Source organism: Condylura cristata, unplaced genomic scaffold (assembly GCF_000260355.1).
Source record: "Condylura cristata isolate star-nosed mole 26May11 unplaced genomic scaffold, ConCri1.0 scaffold00017, whole genome shotgun sequence".
In the NCBI taxonomy this organism is placed as follows: Eukaryota; Metazoa; Chordata; class Mammalia; order Eulipotyphla; family Talpidae; genus Condylura; species Condylura cristata.
Window position 1 is genome coordinate 15,045,835 of NW_004567118.1, and position 16,325 is coordinate 15,062,159.

At 37.1% G+C, this 16,325-nt stretch overlaps 1 protein-coding gene across 6 annotated transcripts in view; it reads right to left on the reverse strand.

Annotated features, from left to right (window-relative positions):
- BCAS3 (breast carcinoma amplified sequence 3) overlaps positions 1–16,325 on the reverse strand; it is a 453,152-nt gene that overhangs the window by 423,950 nt on the left and 12,877 nt on the right. For all 6 annotated transcript variants that reach the window (XM_004684452.1, XM_004684450.1, XM_004684451.1 and 3 more), the window contains exon 5: positions 15,589–15,695. In XM_004684452.1, coding sequence (XP_004684509.1) covers positions 15,589–15,695 — 107 coding nt within the window. The remainder of the gene's footprint in view (positions 1–15,588; positions 15,696–16,325) is intronic.

Below are 16,325 nucleotides of genomic sequence, written 5' to 3' on the forward strand. Positions count from 1 at the left end.
CTCCTCCAGGGCAGGCGGGGATTGAACTCATGTGGAAGTAGCTTAAGCTTCTTTGTGCTGTGCTTTAACCTGCTTTGCCACCAGGGAGGGCCTCTATTCAACTTTTATGAAAACCTAAAACTGTATACATGCATGGACATGTATATATGGGAAAAGTGGAAATTACACAGATAAATTTAATTTGCCCTGATTTATCCCCAACAAAAATTTGGAAACAAGGTAAAAACATAGGAGTTGGTGGAATGAAGAAGTAATAATGTCTATACTCAGGAAATCATCTCCTAAAGTAACAAAAGGACCTCACTTAATACACCTAAATATCCAAATATATAATTTTGCTAATTGTTTCACATGGACTAATCATACAGACAATCCACTGAACTGATGATGTCCCTAAAAAGAAGACTGCCATCACCGGTTTAATTAAATTAAAAAGTAACCAATTTTTTAATTAAGGAGTAATAGAAAATATTTAATCATCAAAAGAACCTTACCTAGCTACAAGTGGCCATGACGACCAGAAAACAATTTCTAATAAAAACTTTCTCTAGTATCACCCTGTTTACAGTTCAGACATAAGAAAATAAAGAAAACATAGCCCCAAATATGACCATACCAAAGAGGTATTAGAATCTACTACTAATATGCTGTAGTTAAAACAGTTTTAAAGGGCCTGCCTGGTGGCACAAGGGGTTAAATCTCAGGACTATGAAGGTACTGTCAGCCACTGCAGCAGGAATTCAATCCCCAGCCAGGAAGCTGACATGGTGTAGCAAGCCTCTCCTTTCTTGCCCACTGCACCCTTCAGCAGTATATTTCAGTCAATCTGCGTGTTCTGCTCCCCACTCTGTCTCTAGTGAATCCCTCCCCACCCTCCACACACACACTCACACCCCTCTGGCCTACACCCCAGCTCTTGTATGCATTTATAAATAAAATAAATCTGTAAAAAGAACAGAGTTTTCTCTAACAAACCACTACCAGTAGTTTGTTTTATATGTAAAAGCATTTCCCCAATGATCAACCAGTTAAGATAGCACAGTTTTAAGAAAGTATTCCTAACAGCAAAAAAAAGTAGTTCATCTGAAAGCTCCAAGAACGAGCTTTCTGAGAAAGAAGGGAACAAGTTTTTTGTTTTATTTTTGCTTACCTAACCACAAATGATTCAGTTAATGTCAGAGTGTCAGTATCTCTGTAGCTTTTCTGTAAGCCATCAAGAAAAAAAAGCAAACCACAAAACCACCTAAAACGCATATTTGTAAGGACTAACAACTTATAGAACAGATATTTGCTAACCACATAAAGCAGACTGCAACCCAGTCTGTATTTTGGTCTTGACACTAAATTCAAAATACAAAACTTGAGGCAAGAAGGAAGTGAGTTTCAAGAACAATATGAAAACCACAGAACACAAATAATGAATGGAACTTGTAATCATATTTTCATACTTCCAAATTTTTGCACACAAAGAGAGGAGTATTTTAAGGCGACTTTAACCTTTCCCCCCAGCCTGATTTTTGAAAGGAAGATCAAAGAAAATCAGTTTAAACTTACATGTTCCTCCCGTTATGCAACACAGATTTAGACATTACACTTCAAAACCCCAGCCATTACTTCAGCACCACCAATCCAAATACCATTCCAGGGCTTTGATGCAGCCCTAATGGTATCTTCCATTTGCAAGTAACACTTCTGTAGTCAAAAGATCTTACCCAGGGTAGATGTTAATGTAAAACCACTCAGACTACACAGACACAAACGCCTGCAGGCAGACTGGAAGGTGTTCAGAAGTCAATGCAACACCATTACAGAGAGTGTCAGCCTAGCAGCTGTCATAAACACTTCATAATCACTCACACACAAAACTGGATCCCCTTTAACTTGCTCTTTTGTGCTGAATACATGTCCAAGTGAAAAGAGAAAGAGAGAAAAGAGCACTACAGATAAGCCAATCTTGGTTTATAGCCTTTTTCCACTTCCCAAAGAATGTGTCATATCTTGCTGGTATTATAAAGCAATCCTGATATAATCCATTGATTGAAGACACTTTTGCAACAGATATATTAAAAAGGAGAAACTGGCCCTCCCTGGTGGCGCAGCGAGTTAAAGCACAGCACTGAGAATCTAAAGCCGCTTCAGCATGAGTTCGATCCCCGCCTGCCCCAGAGGTGACCACATGGTGTGGCAGACCTCTCCTGACCCACCCGCTGCTCCCCTCAGCAGTGTATTTCATCGATCTGCCTGTTCTGTTCCCCACTCTGTCTCTGGTGAAGCCTCTGAGCCTCTGGCCTGTACTCCAGTTCTGTATGCACAAATAAATAAATCTTTTAAAAAATTTTAAAAATTAAAAAAAGGAGAAACTTATCAAATTGAGTAGAAATCTAAGGTCTTTCTTCTGGAAAATAGGTATCATACTAACTTACCAGGGCTGACAAGCTGATAAAATATAACCAACTGAGCACCAATGGTAACTGGAAGTGGAACAACTGGAATGCACAAATACTGGGGGTGGAAGTACATAATCTGTAATAGTACAAGCTCTTACATAAATAGTAGGCAATTTCTAATAAAGTTAAAAATACAACTACCCTAAAACACAGCAATTCCACTCTCAAAAACAGAGTACATCTTATAAAGGTATCCCCATAGAATTTTTACAAATCAGAAACACAAATGCACATCTAGGAGAATAGCTAATCAAACTGTGATATAGCCAATCAGTGTAATAAAAAACTGTAATAAAAACAAAGGATACAAACTACTGCGACATGCAATAACACAGGTGAATCTAAAAAATATATATACTGAACCCCCCCAAAAAAACATAAAAATGACATATACTATGCCTCCATTATATGATACATGTACTCAAACACAGGGAAAAATCATCAAAGTACAGCCTTCAGATCTGTGCATTTAAGAAATGTGTATCTTAATTTTTAAACATATATCCATTATAATACCATACACAATGCAAGGAAATAATGGAATATTTTTCGGCAGTAAAAGAAACGCACTATTAAGCCATGAAAAGACATGGGGGCAACCTAAATGCTTATCACTAAGTTAAAGAAGCCAATCTGAAATAGCTACATACAGCATGATTCCAACTATACCATTCAGGGAAGGCAAAACTACAAAGATTTTTGAGCTGTGAAGCAGCAAAACACAGGGGATTTATAAAAGACAGTGATACTATCATAGTGGATACAGGTCATTTAACATTTGTCAAAACCCACAGAAATAGAAGTGGATGAAATAAGCTTTCAGGTGACACAGCTCAATGTAAGTTTACCTATTGTGGCAAATCTATAGAATCCAGTGCTCTGATACATAATGTTGATGATGGATGTTCTGTATTTGTGGAGGCAGGAACATTCTGTACTTTCTGTTCAACTGTTATGAACCTAAAAAAACTGTTCTAAAAAAATAAAGCCTATTTCTTTTAAAGGTACTGAAGATGCTGAGCTAGTTAAATGAGTTTTAATTTTCCTTATCTGTAACAGGAGACTGACACCAAGTAATTAAAACAGGTATATTAATAGCCAATAATTAGCAATGGATCTAAAAGAATGTGTTATACTGTGCTTATTCGAATGGTCATGTTATTATTATAATCATTATCAAACTTCCTTGAGCAGCACACAGGTCAAAATTCCTCCAGATGTCTCATAACCATGTAGTGGTCAGTAGTGCTTAACTTACACATCCAATACCACCATCTCTGAGGTCAAGAGTTTCTTGACCGCAGCACTACTGACATCTTGGACTAGACTATTCTTTGTTTTGAGGTGCTGTCCTGTACACCACTGGATGTTTAGCAGGATATGTTTTATTGAATAGGCCAGCAGCAACTCCCAATCATAAAAAATGCAGACATAAAATATGTTTGCAAACATAGCCAAATTTCTCCATGAGGGCAAAAATCACTCCCATTTGGGAAATACCAACACTGACTGCAATCACATAGCGATATCTCCCACCTCTTGAATATAACCTCTTCAAGGCAGTGCTCGGATCTTTGTTACATTTACATCTTCTAACACCTGGCAATGACTCTAAAGAATTATAGAGGAAAGACAGAAAATGTATGAAGTTCTTAATTCCTGGGGACATTTATAATTATCACAATCTTTATGGGGGTGGGGGGACTCTGCTTCAGGCATCTATTAGAGGTCATAAATGTGACTTCACACAATATACAGGACAGCCCCACCACCACCCACCGCGTAAGAGAATCATGCAGTCGAAAAGGTAATAATGACAGTATGCTAATATTATACTAGTTTATATAACATGTCACCTTTGGCAGAAGCTGATGGAGGGTGCACAAAACACTAAGTAATTTCCAAGAGCCCCTGATTCTTCAAAGTAAAAGGTTTTAAAAATCAATAAATAAATAAATAAAGTACCAAACCAAAAAAGAGAGAGAGAGAGAGAGAGAACAAAAATTATACACAGATACATAGTATTATTGCAATTAAGTAGGGGAAGTAACAGTCCTTCCAAGAAATAGTAGTATAACTCAAGAAGATAATCTTTTTCTTGAATTTAAAAATCTTGACCCGCAGGCCCTCATGGTGACACAATGAGTTGATGCACAGTACTATGATGCTGTGTCCAAGGCCACAGCGGCATAAGCTCGATTCCCAGCCAGGGAGGTGACCCACATGGCATGGCAGACTTTTCCTGTCTCACCTGCTGCTCCCCTAAGCAGTCTACTTTGTCAATCTGTCTGTTCTGCTGGCCACTGTGTCTCCAGTGAGTCCTCTCACTGCCCCTGCACCTCTGGCCTGTAGCCCAGTTCTGTATACATGAATAAATAAATCTTTAAAAAAAAATCTTGAGCTGCACTTCATACACAAACAAAACAATTTGCAATGGATTATAAACCTAATGATAAAAACAACAATTTTCTAAAAGAAAACACAAGCAAATGATTACATGACCTTAAAATAAACAAGAATACAAAAAGCATTAACAACAGAGTAAAACATTTAAAATCTGAACCATATTTTTCTTTTCTTGTCTTTTTTATTTTTAAAGACTTATTTATTTGTACATACAAGAGCAGGGGTGTAGGACAAAGGTGTGGGAAGAGAGGTAGAGTGCAGCGGATGGAGAATAGAGCAGGTGGGCTGACTGAAGTACACTGCTGAGGCGAGCAACAGAGCGGGTGAAGAGAGGTCTGCTGCGCCGTGTGGGTCACTTCCCTGGCCAGGGATCGAACTCCTGCTGCAGTGGCTGGCAACAACTTCACAGCTGAGACTTAATCCCTTTCACCACCACTAGGGAGGCCCCCGAACCCTATTTCTTTTATCAAATGACATCATTAAAAAAGTGAAGTGTAAGGATGGTTATAAAGGACTATTGGGGCAAATGATGAAATTAGAAAAAGGACTGTGTATTACATAATAGTATCATAATAAAATTTGAATGTCCTGGTTTTAGTAAATGCTATAACTATGTAAGATAGTAAGTTCTTTCTTAGGAAATATATACTGAATTATTTATGAAAAGAGGAGGCCTTCTTTCACCAACTTATATATGGTTCATAAAAATATGCAAAAATTGGCCCTCCCTGGTGGCGCAGCGGGTTAAAGCACAGCACTGAGATTCTAAAATCGCTTCCGCATGAGTTCAATTCCCACCTGCCCCGGAGGTGACCACATGGCGTGGCAGACTTCTCCTGGCTTGCCCGTTGCACCCCTCAGCAATGTACTTCGTCGATCTGCCTGTTCTGTTCCCACTCTGTCTCTGGTGAAGCCTCTCACCACCCCTGAGCCTCTGGCCTGCACCCCAGTTCTGTATGCACAAATAAATAAATCTTTAAAAAAAAAAAATATAGGAAAATATATATATGCATAAATTAAGACATTGAGAAAGAAAAAAAGCAAAGTATCTATCATTGTTAAATCTAGGTAACAGGTAACAAGCTATAAAGTTTTCTGGAAGTTTGAAATATTACAAAATAAAAATCATTTTTCAAACCCTCTAATGAGAAACTGAGAAATATCCACCAGAATACTTAAAATTAGAAAGACTGACAATGCTAAGAGCTAATGAAAATGTGCAGCAAGTAAAACTTTCATACATTGCTTGCACTAAAACATTTGGTCAAAACAACGGTCTTGTAGTATCTACTAATGTTAAAATATACCTACACTATGACAGCAGATCCACTCCTCCAACTTTCTAGGAGAAATGAGTACTTATATCTATCCAAGAAACATATACAAGAATGTTCAAAGCAGATTAAATATTCTTAAAACTCAAAAACTGGGAACATCAAAAACATCTATTCATTGTAAGATGGGCTTTTAAAAATGCATTTTATTCACAAAAAAATCGACATGACAAAAATAACAAAGTATGCACAGTAGTCAGAAAGAACCTCGGTGTCATACTGCTAAAAGAAGTCAGACAAAAAGAGCACAGACTAAACTACTACCTACTATGTTTACTTTTAATTTAGTTCAAGAATGCGAAAAACTAACCTCTGGTGACATAATCAGAACACTGGATATTGGCAAGAAAGGCAAGCTATATTTTTATAGAGTATAGAAACAGAAAAATAGTCTTTTTTAGCATAGGAAAAAGTATATATGAAATAAGGATTCCAATTGACAATACATTTCCAACTCAACATAGAGTACCTGTATCAAATCAACAAAAGTCACATAAAGTCACATTAAAGTATAAAGAAAGCTTAAAGTTCAAGGGCAAGACTTCTCTACTATGACACCTTAAGAAACATAATTCATAAAAAAAGTTTCCGATTAATACATGCGGTTTCCATGTAAACTGGTGAAGCCACAATGGAAGTCTGTGTGGAGGCTCTTCAAAACACTAAAAATGGACCTATCATATGACCCAGACATCCCACTCCTAAGAAGCTACCCAAAGAACATAAAAATTGGAAAAGAAACCTGTACAGCTGTTTACTGCAGCACTATTTACAATAGCCAAGATATGTAAACAATCTAACCGTCCCAAAACAGATGAATGGACCATGAAGAAAATGAAGATGAATGAAGAAAATGTCATACAAACATACCAGGGAATAGCACTCAGCAATCAAAAATCATGTGGCTTGCAGCAACATTGTGGAAGATGAAAGGGGTTGTGCTAAGTGAAATAAATTAGAAAGAAAAAGATAAATATCAAATTGTTTCACTTATATGTAGAATATAGAGAAACCAACAAAGGATCAGAAAAAACACGAGCCTTGGAATCTGAGTACAGATCTGAGGCATCCAGGAGGGTAGGGAAAAGCACAAGGGAATATGCTGATGGATCACAGGTGCAACAGTAGTGAGAAACTACTGCTATGGAAACTACATGTTAGGGGAGAAGTCAAATACTGTCCAAAAATTAACATTATGTAAGAAAAAATTACAGCTAAGAATAAACTTAAAGTAAAAATTTGAAATAAAGTAAAAATTAAATAATCTAAAAATAATTACAGGTGGGTTCCAAAAGTTGTTTTAGGATTGTCCATTTCTGGTTTGTTCACTTTGTGACATCCAATGCTCTTCCACCACACTACTCTGTTTTCCTCTTACAAGAGACTGGACCAAAAAAATAAGGCCATACTCTCAAAAAAAAAAAGGCCTTTTCTTTATTGAGCTCCATACTCAAACTTTTTCTGCTGCCAGTTTCCCAAAGCACTAACTGGTGATTGCTCCCAAATGAAACCCATAAAAATTGTTTCCTGGCTAGCAATCTTAACATGGCAAGGTCTATTGGCACCCAACTTCTAATAAATAATAAACTAATTGGTATTTACCTCAAATATGCCTTTGCATGTTTTCTCTAATGCTTTTAGTGTAAAAACTACACTAAAAGCTTTAGGGCAAATATTTCCTTTCAAGAGAACATCTGCACAGTATCTTAGCTCAATGTGTTAGCGACACCTAGTGTCACAACATTGAATATGGTCATGTATTGCTAATAGAGGAATTAAATGCCATAAGACAATTTTGTCCTTGTATGAACAGCAAAGTTGTGTTTACATAAACCTAGAAAGTACAGCCTAATATGCACGGAGATTATTTATAGGAAACAGCATTGCATTTGCAGTCTGTTGCTGACCAAAACCTCATCCTTGCACACCACTTTAGTCAAAAGCTCCAAGAAAACACCCCAAAAGTTAACTCTGAACCTTCAATATATTGTTCCTCACAATGCAGGTGGCATCTTCTAGGTACGATGAAGAATTCATTTTCAAGCTTTTTGAAAATATTAAGCACTTCAGAAGAGAATGATAAAATTAAGTAGTCGTTAAATAGATAGAAATATGAAAAATACACCAGGCTATTACAATTACCATCCTGGGTTTCTGATTCACTGAAAATCTTAAAGAACATTTTATTACTTAAATTTAACATTTAAAATTAGATGTAAGTCTAAATTTAACAATCAAATTCTGGTTTTTCTGTAACCATGTTATCTTATATACCAGCCAGCCCCACTCCAGTTCAAGACCTTGACAATATGTCTTTCATCTAAATGTCTTTATCAGTTATCACAACAAAATTAGTTCAGGGTCTCAACATCTCACATTTAGCTAATGTTGAAACTGACTCCCAAACAACTTCATCATCTTTTCTCCTTATTTTCTAGTCATTCCACTGCCAGCTTAAGATCAATTATTAAATACAGATTTTGAAATTTCTCTCTATTACTCAAAAAATTTGAATGAGTCCCTATCCAGGGAAGATCTAAAAATCCAACTCTCCATCCTAAAATCTCTTCATCAGTGATTTAAAAAGATGAAATCTATCTTTTGCAACAACATGGATAAAATTTGAGATGATTTTGCTAAATAAAATAAGTCATAAAGGAAAATTACTATATAGTATCTCTCACATGTGGGATATAAATAGCTAACAAAATAAAGTAACTCTCAGACTTAACAGAAATATGGGGGCACCAGATGCGATGGTGATGGATAGAAATAAGGAGTAGAGGGGGTCAATTTGAGAGTGGAAACTAGAACTTTGGTGCTGAGTATAGAAAAACATATACATATTGAAATGTGAAGCTTTAATACAAAATTTATGGTTCTATAAACCAATGTTACACTATATATTTATAATATACATTATATATATAAAATTCCCTCCCTGAAACTGCTATATCTTATTTCATGTCCAATGAAAGCAAACAACCACTAAAATGAAAGTCAATAATCCTAAGAAGTTATTTCTGTTAAATAAAATAATGCATAACTGCACTGTCTAACATATACTCTTTATCATAAACAAGTCCTCCTCCAACCTATTGATAGTGTTAGTCAAACCACATTATAAAGAGATGGTAACTTTTTATTTTTTTTATTTCCATTCTGGCACAAAGAGAGACTTCTGTGAACTATACACACGTTTGGATGATATGCAAGTGGCAAATAGCTGTCAGGTCGTAAAAGTTCACTCTCATTCTGTTTCAGAGAGTAATAAGCATCCCACACATTATTACCAATTTGTATTAATACCAGCACCATGGCCTACACATTAAAATCAAACTGTTCCACCGAAATTTGCTTTTTGTATTTCCCTGTTTTTACATGAGGCGTCACTGTCTACCTCTGCCAAATCCTCCAACGGCTTCTAAAACTCTAAGCAAAAACATTATACAGATAAGTCCTAAAGATGAACAAATGGCAACAAAAACATTAAAAAATGCAACATTTCATAATCATGGAAAGCTAATTAAATCAGGAAATATTACCCATCAGAATAGCTAAGGATAAAAATACAGGCAACACCAAATTTTGCTGAGGCTGAGAAACAACTAATGACCACTGGGGGAAATGTAAAACAGTACACTTACTTTGGAAAGAGATTTAGAGAACTGTTACAAAACTAACCACATTCCTACCCTATCAGGCAGAATTCCACTTGAAGGCATTTGCCTAAGAGAGATAACATGTTTACAAAACAACTTACAAAAATCCTCATGACAGCATAATAAGCACAAGCTACAAATTAGCCCAGCCATTCATTATTAAAAGAAGAAACAATACAGTACATACTCTGGAATATTATTCAGCACTAAAAAGATCCAACAACATGGATGACTTTCACAAACATGCTGAGTCAAAAAAACCTTACACAAAAAGCATCCATACTGTGTAACAGAATAGTACAAGAACTTCAAAGCAGGCAAAAAGGAGCAGTGGTTGCTTCTGGCTAAGGTGGAGGACAAATCAACTGAGAATAGATATAGGGGAGTTTCTTAAGGGATAACCATGATCTGTATCTTGACAGAAATAATCATTATATAGATAGGTGAACTATCTGTATTGTCAAAGTTCAGGAAATGTATCCTTAAAACTTGTGCATATAATTGTACTTAAACTGTACTTAACAAAAATTAATGAAGTGCTGAACTTGAATTAGAAGTTATTAAATTTTAATTACTAAGTTTAAAAAATGGCCCTTCCTGGTGGCGCAGCAGGTTAAAACACAGCACTGAGAAGCTAAAGCCACTTCCGCATGAGTTCGATTCCTGCCTGCCCCAGAGATGACCATATGGCGCGACAGACCTCTCCTGACCCGCCCGCTGCTCCCCTCAGCAGTGTACTTCGTGGATCTGCCTGTTCTGCTCCCCACTCTGTTCCTGGTGAATCCTCTCACCCTCCGCATCTCTCACCTGTACCCCAGTTCTGTATGAATAAATAAATCTTTAAAAAAAAATGGAAGTAGTCAAGTGTTTGCAATTCACACTTAAATGTTGTCTAATAAGACGGATACACAGATCTGAGAAAAAAACAAGCATAATAAAATTTAAATGCTATAATCTAGGTGATAGGTATCTGTAGCTTCACTGTAACCTGTTTTAACTTTCTCTATACTCAAAAATTCTCAAGTCCTCCTAATAGTCTACAAAACCCTAGATCATCACCACCTCTAAGACACCACCTTGCCAACCCAATTCCAGATAAACTGCCTTCCTGATCTTGACTATAACAAACATAATTCTACCAGACTGCACACTCTGAATGCCCTTCCCGCAAATCCTTACCAGGATTACCCCTCCACTTCTCTCAAAGCTTTGAGAGAGGCTTTCCCAGACCACGCTTTATATTATAGCAACCCACAACATCAACCCCACCATAACAATTAGCATCATCTAGCACAGTATGTGTTTATTAGTTATCATCTTCCTCATTCTCCCCCACCTAACTAAAATGGAAATTCCACAAGAATGGTTTCATTTCTCTCATAGTTGTTATCCTAGCACCTTGAACAAGATCTGGGGTATAAAAGACAATCAATCAAATCTTTGCTGAGTGACTGAATTAATAAATGGACAAGTAAGTATAAATGGTAAGACATTACAAGAATGCAATTTGGCAAATCTATCAAGAGTCTTACTATATCTACTTTTTTTTTTTAAGATTTATTTATTTATGCTTACAGAACTAGGGTTTAGGCCAGAGCTGTGCTGGGTGGGAGGATTCACCAGAGACAGAGTAGGAACAGAACAGGCAGATAGACTGAAATACACTGCTGAGGGGAGCAGTGGGCGGGTCAGGAAAGGTCTGCCCCACCATGTGTGTCAGCTCCCTGGCTGGGAATTGAACTCGTTCCCAGTGGCTTCGGAAAGCTTCATAATGCAGTGCTTTAACCCACTGTGCCACCAGGGAGAGCCCATTATATCTACTTTTCATTGATCTCTAAATTGCAGGTTGATAAAGATATTTATTTCAATGTTCTTTAAGAAAAAAATATTAAGAAATCTAAGTCAATCTTCAAGTATAGAAAAAAGAACATTTCTACCTCAGTGTCTCTGAATTACTGTCTGCTCTTTCCATTGTATCAGGCTAAAAATCCTAACTTGTTATTCTAGTTCCTTATTATAGTCTTACTCTTTTCTTTATACTGCAACCTCTATGAGCTCTATTACCATAAAAAGCACAACTATTTTGCTAACCTAACATACATATCTTTATCCTAGACACATGTATTAAGTGACCACCATTTAAGTCCTCATAGCACTAAGTTCATGCACCAAATCAATCTATGTGTAGGACTAGGAGAAGAAAAAAAAAGTATATTTTTAAATACCTGTAGTAAATAGTAAAATACCAATAGCTAACAGAATTGAACAAGTGAGAAAGAGTAGAAAACTGGTGTTTTTTTTTTCAGATGACTCTCAAAAATTAATTGGCTTTTAAGCCACATATGTCAATCACTTTGATTGGTTTTTTTTTGTTTTTTGTTTTTTTTTTAAAGATTTTATTTTATTTGTGCATACAGAACTGGGATACAAGCCAGAGATGTGGAGGGTGAGAGAATTCACCAGAGACAGAGTGGAGTGCAGAACAGGCAGATCAACGAAATACACTGCTGAGGGGAGCAGCGGGCGGGTCAGGAGAGGTCTGCCACGCCATGTGGTCACCTCCGGGGCAGGCGGGAATCGAACTCATGAGGAAGCGGCTTTAGATTCTCAGTGCTGTGCTTTAACCCGCTGCGCCACCGGGGAGGGCCTGATTGTTTTTTAATTAAGGATTTTAAGAGAATCTTGCCAAAAACCAGCAATGACATTGTTAAAAGATGGGTGGAAGGGGCCTGTGTATCCAGAACATTAGCATTAATCACCCTTCCTTATGGAAGGGACATCATACCTTTTTCACAAGGAAAACTCAAACTTAACTGCTCATCTACTTGCATGATATATATGTCTGCTATCCTGGAGAATAATGAAGTAAATCTCTTGGCTCATGGGTTCTGAATTTAAAGTCAGACAGAACTGAGTCTGAAGTCCAATTCCACTTCCTACAAGCAGTATGACGTACCAAATACAGAATGGAGCAGCAACTTCTACCTCACAGTACCCAACAGATGAGATAATGCATATACCCAGTTCTATAACAAAGCAAAAGCTGAATCGATGGAATAGAAGAAACTTATTTCCCCTCCTAATTCTTGATCAGACCGGAAAGGACTACAAGAACAGTACACAGCTAGTCATTGAAAATTCCTTGAGGAAAAGACTATTCAAGCCTCTGAAAATGTAGTAAGGGCATAAAAATTACTCTGAAAGAAGTAATTTAAACTATGAGGAAGACCTTTAAATTACTCACAGATAAATATAAGTTCACTTTGAATCTCTTCAAAGTAATGCCTCTAATTATAACTGAAACAAGTGGGCAGCCTGAGTACCACTGAAGGAATGTGCTCTGTCCAGTCAGCAGCCCTCATCACACAAAGCTCAGCCTTCTTGTTAAAGTTCTTGCTTCCTCTTCACCTTCAAGTCTGTCAACAAACAGACTAATGGCGCACTAATATAGCCTCCATGAGCAAGAAGAAGTCACATTCACAAATCCCTTCTGATCACATCCTAGAAAGACTTCTCTTGGTAGGAAGGAAAAAAAAAACCAAAAAAATATTGCCAGACTGCAAGTCCTTTGTCCCTGCCTGTGGTATGATACTGAAATTACAAACAGCATGCAGAGCTTTGAAAAATGTCAACCACACAACCCTAAAGGCAAAAGAAAGAGAACACTAATTCCATGATGTGTCATCAGAATTCCTATACCTCTGCAAAATAAACTTTTTTTAAAAAACAAGAACAGGGCCCTCCCTGGTGGCTCAATGGATTAAAGCTCTGCACAATGCAGCTCTCAGAAGCCACTGCAACCCCAGTTCGAACCCCAGCCAGGGAGCTGACCCATGCACAGCAGACCTCTCCTGACCTGCCCACTGCTCCCCTTAGCAATGTGTTTCAGTACATCTGCCTGTTCTATTCCCACTCTGCCTCTGGTGAATCCTCTCACCCACCATAACCCTGGCCTGTAAGCATTAAAAAAAAAAAATCTTAAAAAAAACAAACCTGTCAGCTATGCAACCAGCTTGAAAAAAGTTTAAACCCAAATCATAAATACCGAATAAGAAATATACCAAAGAAGTAACCATTTGATTAAATGGAAGACAAAAGTAGACCATAAGTGATTACTCAAAGAATGATTTTTTCTTTAAAATATAAAAAGAATTATGAAATCCAATGTCCTTGTTACTTAACAATTCTTATGCCACTATAGCCAAACTTTGTTCTCAAACAGAAAAAATAAGAAAAAATTAAAAGCAAATAAATAATTTAAAAATTAACAAAAAGCAAAATAGTGGAAAACAATAAAAGCAAAGTCTGAATTTAAGAAGATCCAGAATGCCATTAAATCTGAGGGAATACATGTTTCTTATAAATCTACTAAGAAGTAACTTTAGTATTCAAAAGAGCAAAAAAGTTCTAGCTGAAACAAACACACAAGGGGATTCAAGCAAGTCTGGGGAATTCATTTGTTATAGGCACAAATTAAAATGATATCTGTCCTGAGCTTCCTGAACCTCACAGAAGAAGTCTCCTGACTGACCAACCGCCAGTTACTGGAGAGACAGTATATTCACACCATGCCGAACACTTGGAATCTAAGTTCAACAAGCCAAGTGTGACATCCCTACCATACCTTGTTGAGATGGTATCCTACCACCCCTCTCCCTCTTTTAGGACATTTTAGTTAGGTCATCCCAAAATGGAATATGTAGGCTATAAGAAGCAAACTGCGACCAATATTAGGCAATTTAAAATATTTCTCAAAAGTGGGATTTATACACAGACATAAAATAACCTTTGATTAAGTACATGTATAACATCATTGCGTAATATCAAAAAAAGAAGCCCAGGACATTTAAGATTTTCATTAACAGGGAGGGAACAAGTAAATCAGCAAACATCCAAGCAATAAAATTATTATACAGATAGCCAATGAAGACATTTTCTGAATACTTATATTAAGTGAAAAATAAAAAGGACAGATAAGAATTAGATATGCTGGTTGCTTTGCAGTAAGGGAAATGGGGTCCAGGTATGGCAGTAAACTGCTTTGTCCTTTACACCTCCTTAATTGTGCCCCCTGTGATAGAGATCACTGATTTTTTTTAAAAGATGGTCAATGAGGGGCCCTCCCTGGTGGCGCAGCGGGTTAAAGCACAGCACTGAGAATCTAAAGCCGCTTCCGCATGAGTTCGATTCCCGCCTGCCCCGGAGGTGACCACATGGCATGGCAGACCTCTGCTGACCCGCCCCCTGCTCCCCTCAGCAGTGTACTTCGTCGATCTGCCTGTTCTGCACCCCACTCTGTCTCTGGTGAAGCCTCTCGCCGCCCCTGAGCCTCTGGCCTGTACCCCAGTTCTGTATGCACAAATAAATAAATCTTTAAAAAAAAAAAAAAAAAAAGATGGTCAATGATTTAAAAAAAGATTACCTTCAGTAAGCCCACTTACTCTTCTGTAAAATGGGGTAAACAAATAATAAGGTCTAGATGATAAGAGCTGCCATAACAAAACATGAGCCCTACAATTTAAAGTGATTCCCACAATTTCCGACCCACCTAACAAGTCACTCACAGCAGCCTTCATTGCCCATTATTGCTTGGGTTTGTATGGTGTTGCCACAGAGCAGTCTCTTAGCAACGGCTTTTGAAATAAATGGATGAGGCCTTAGGAAAGTATGGCTTGATCTCACATCAGCTGGCATGCTGCAAGTATTCTATCTTGGGGATTTAGCTATTTTCATACTTACAGGGATGCTCCACACTTGCATTCCATCACTGTAGCCAATCATAACCAGCAAAGGTGGCTCATTGCCCGTGCTATGTATTTCATTAAATTCCAGATTTCTTGATGTATCTATTGTAGAATTAAGTAACAAATAAGCAAATTAAAGATACAATGCCAAAAGCAAACAGAAAATTATAAAACAAAAAGAAAAACCATGTCAAGAAAGGAAACAAAAGACTTCTAATGCCATAAGTGAAAACTGTTTAGGTTGTTTTCAATAAAGTGCACACTATTTGGAAGATGACATACAATAAAAAGTGTACAAGATCATAAAATAAGTTTCATTTTGTAACAGAGTACTTATAATTACCAGCATAGTGAAGGTTTTTTTAAAAATCAAGCCCAAAGGGAAATGAGAGACCCATAGACTATGGTAAAGGATTGTGTGTGTTTTGGTAGCGGGTGTTGAGTTGTAATATATAGCTGAAGGTGTGACTATACCCCCCAAAATGTATATCATATTGTAAACCACTGTTGCCTCAATGAAACTAACATGTTTTGGCGATAGGTGTGTGGTGACATAAATCTCATGGGTGTGAACCTATTCCTCTAAATCATATACAGTGTTATAAACCACTGGCAAGGAATAAAAATAAAATCACTAATTAAAACATTCTATTTTCAGATCATAACCTCATATTCCAGCAAGTTTACTCAGCTACTCCTTTGTATCTACTCTCTGACTTAATTACCACCTCT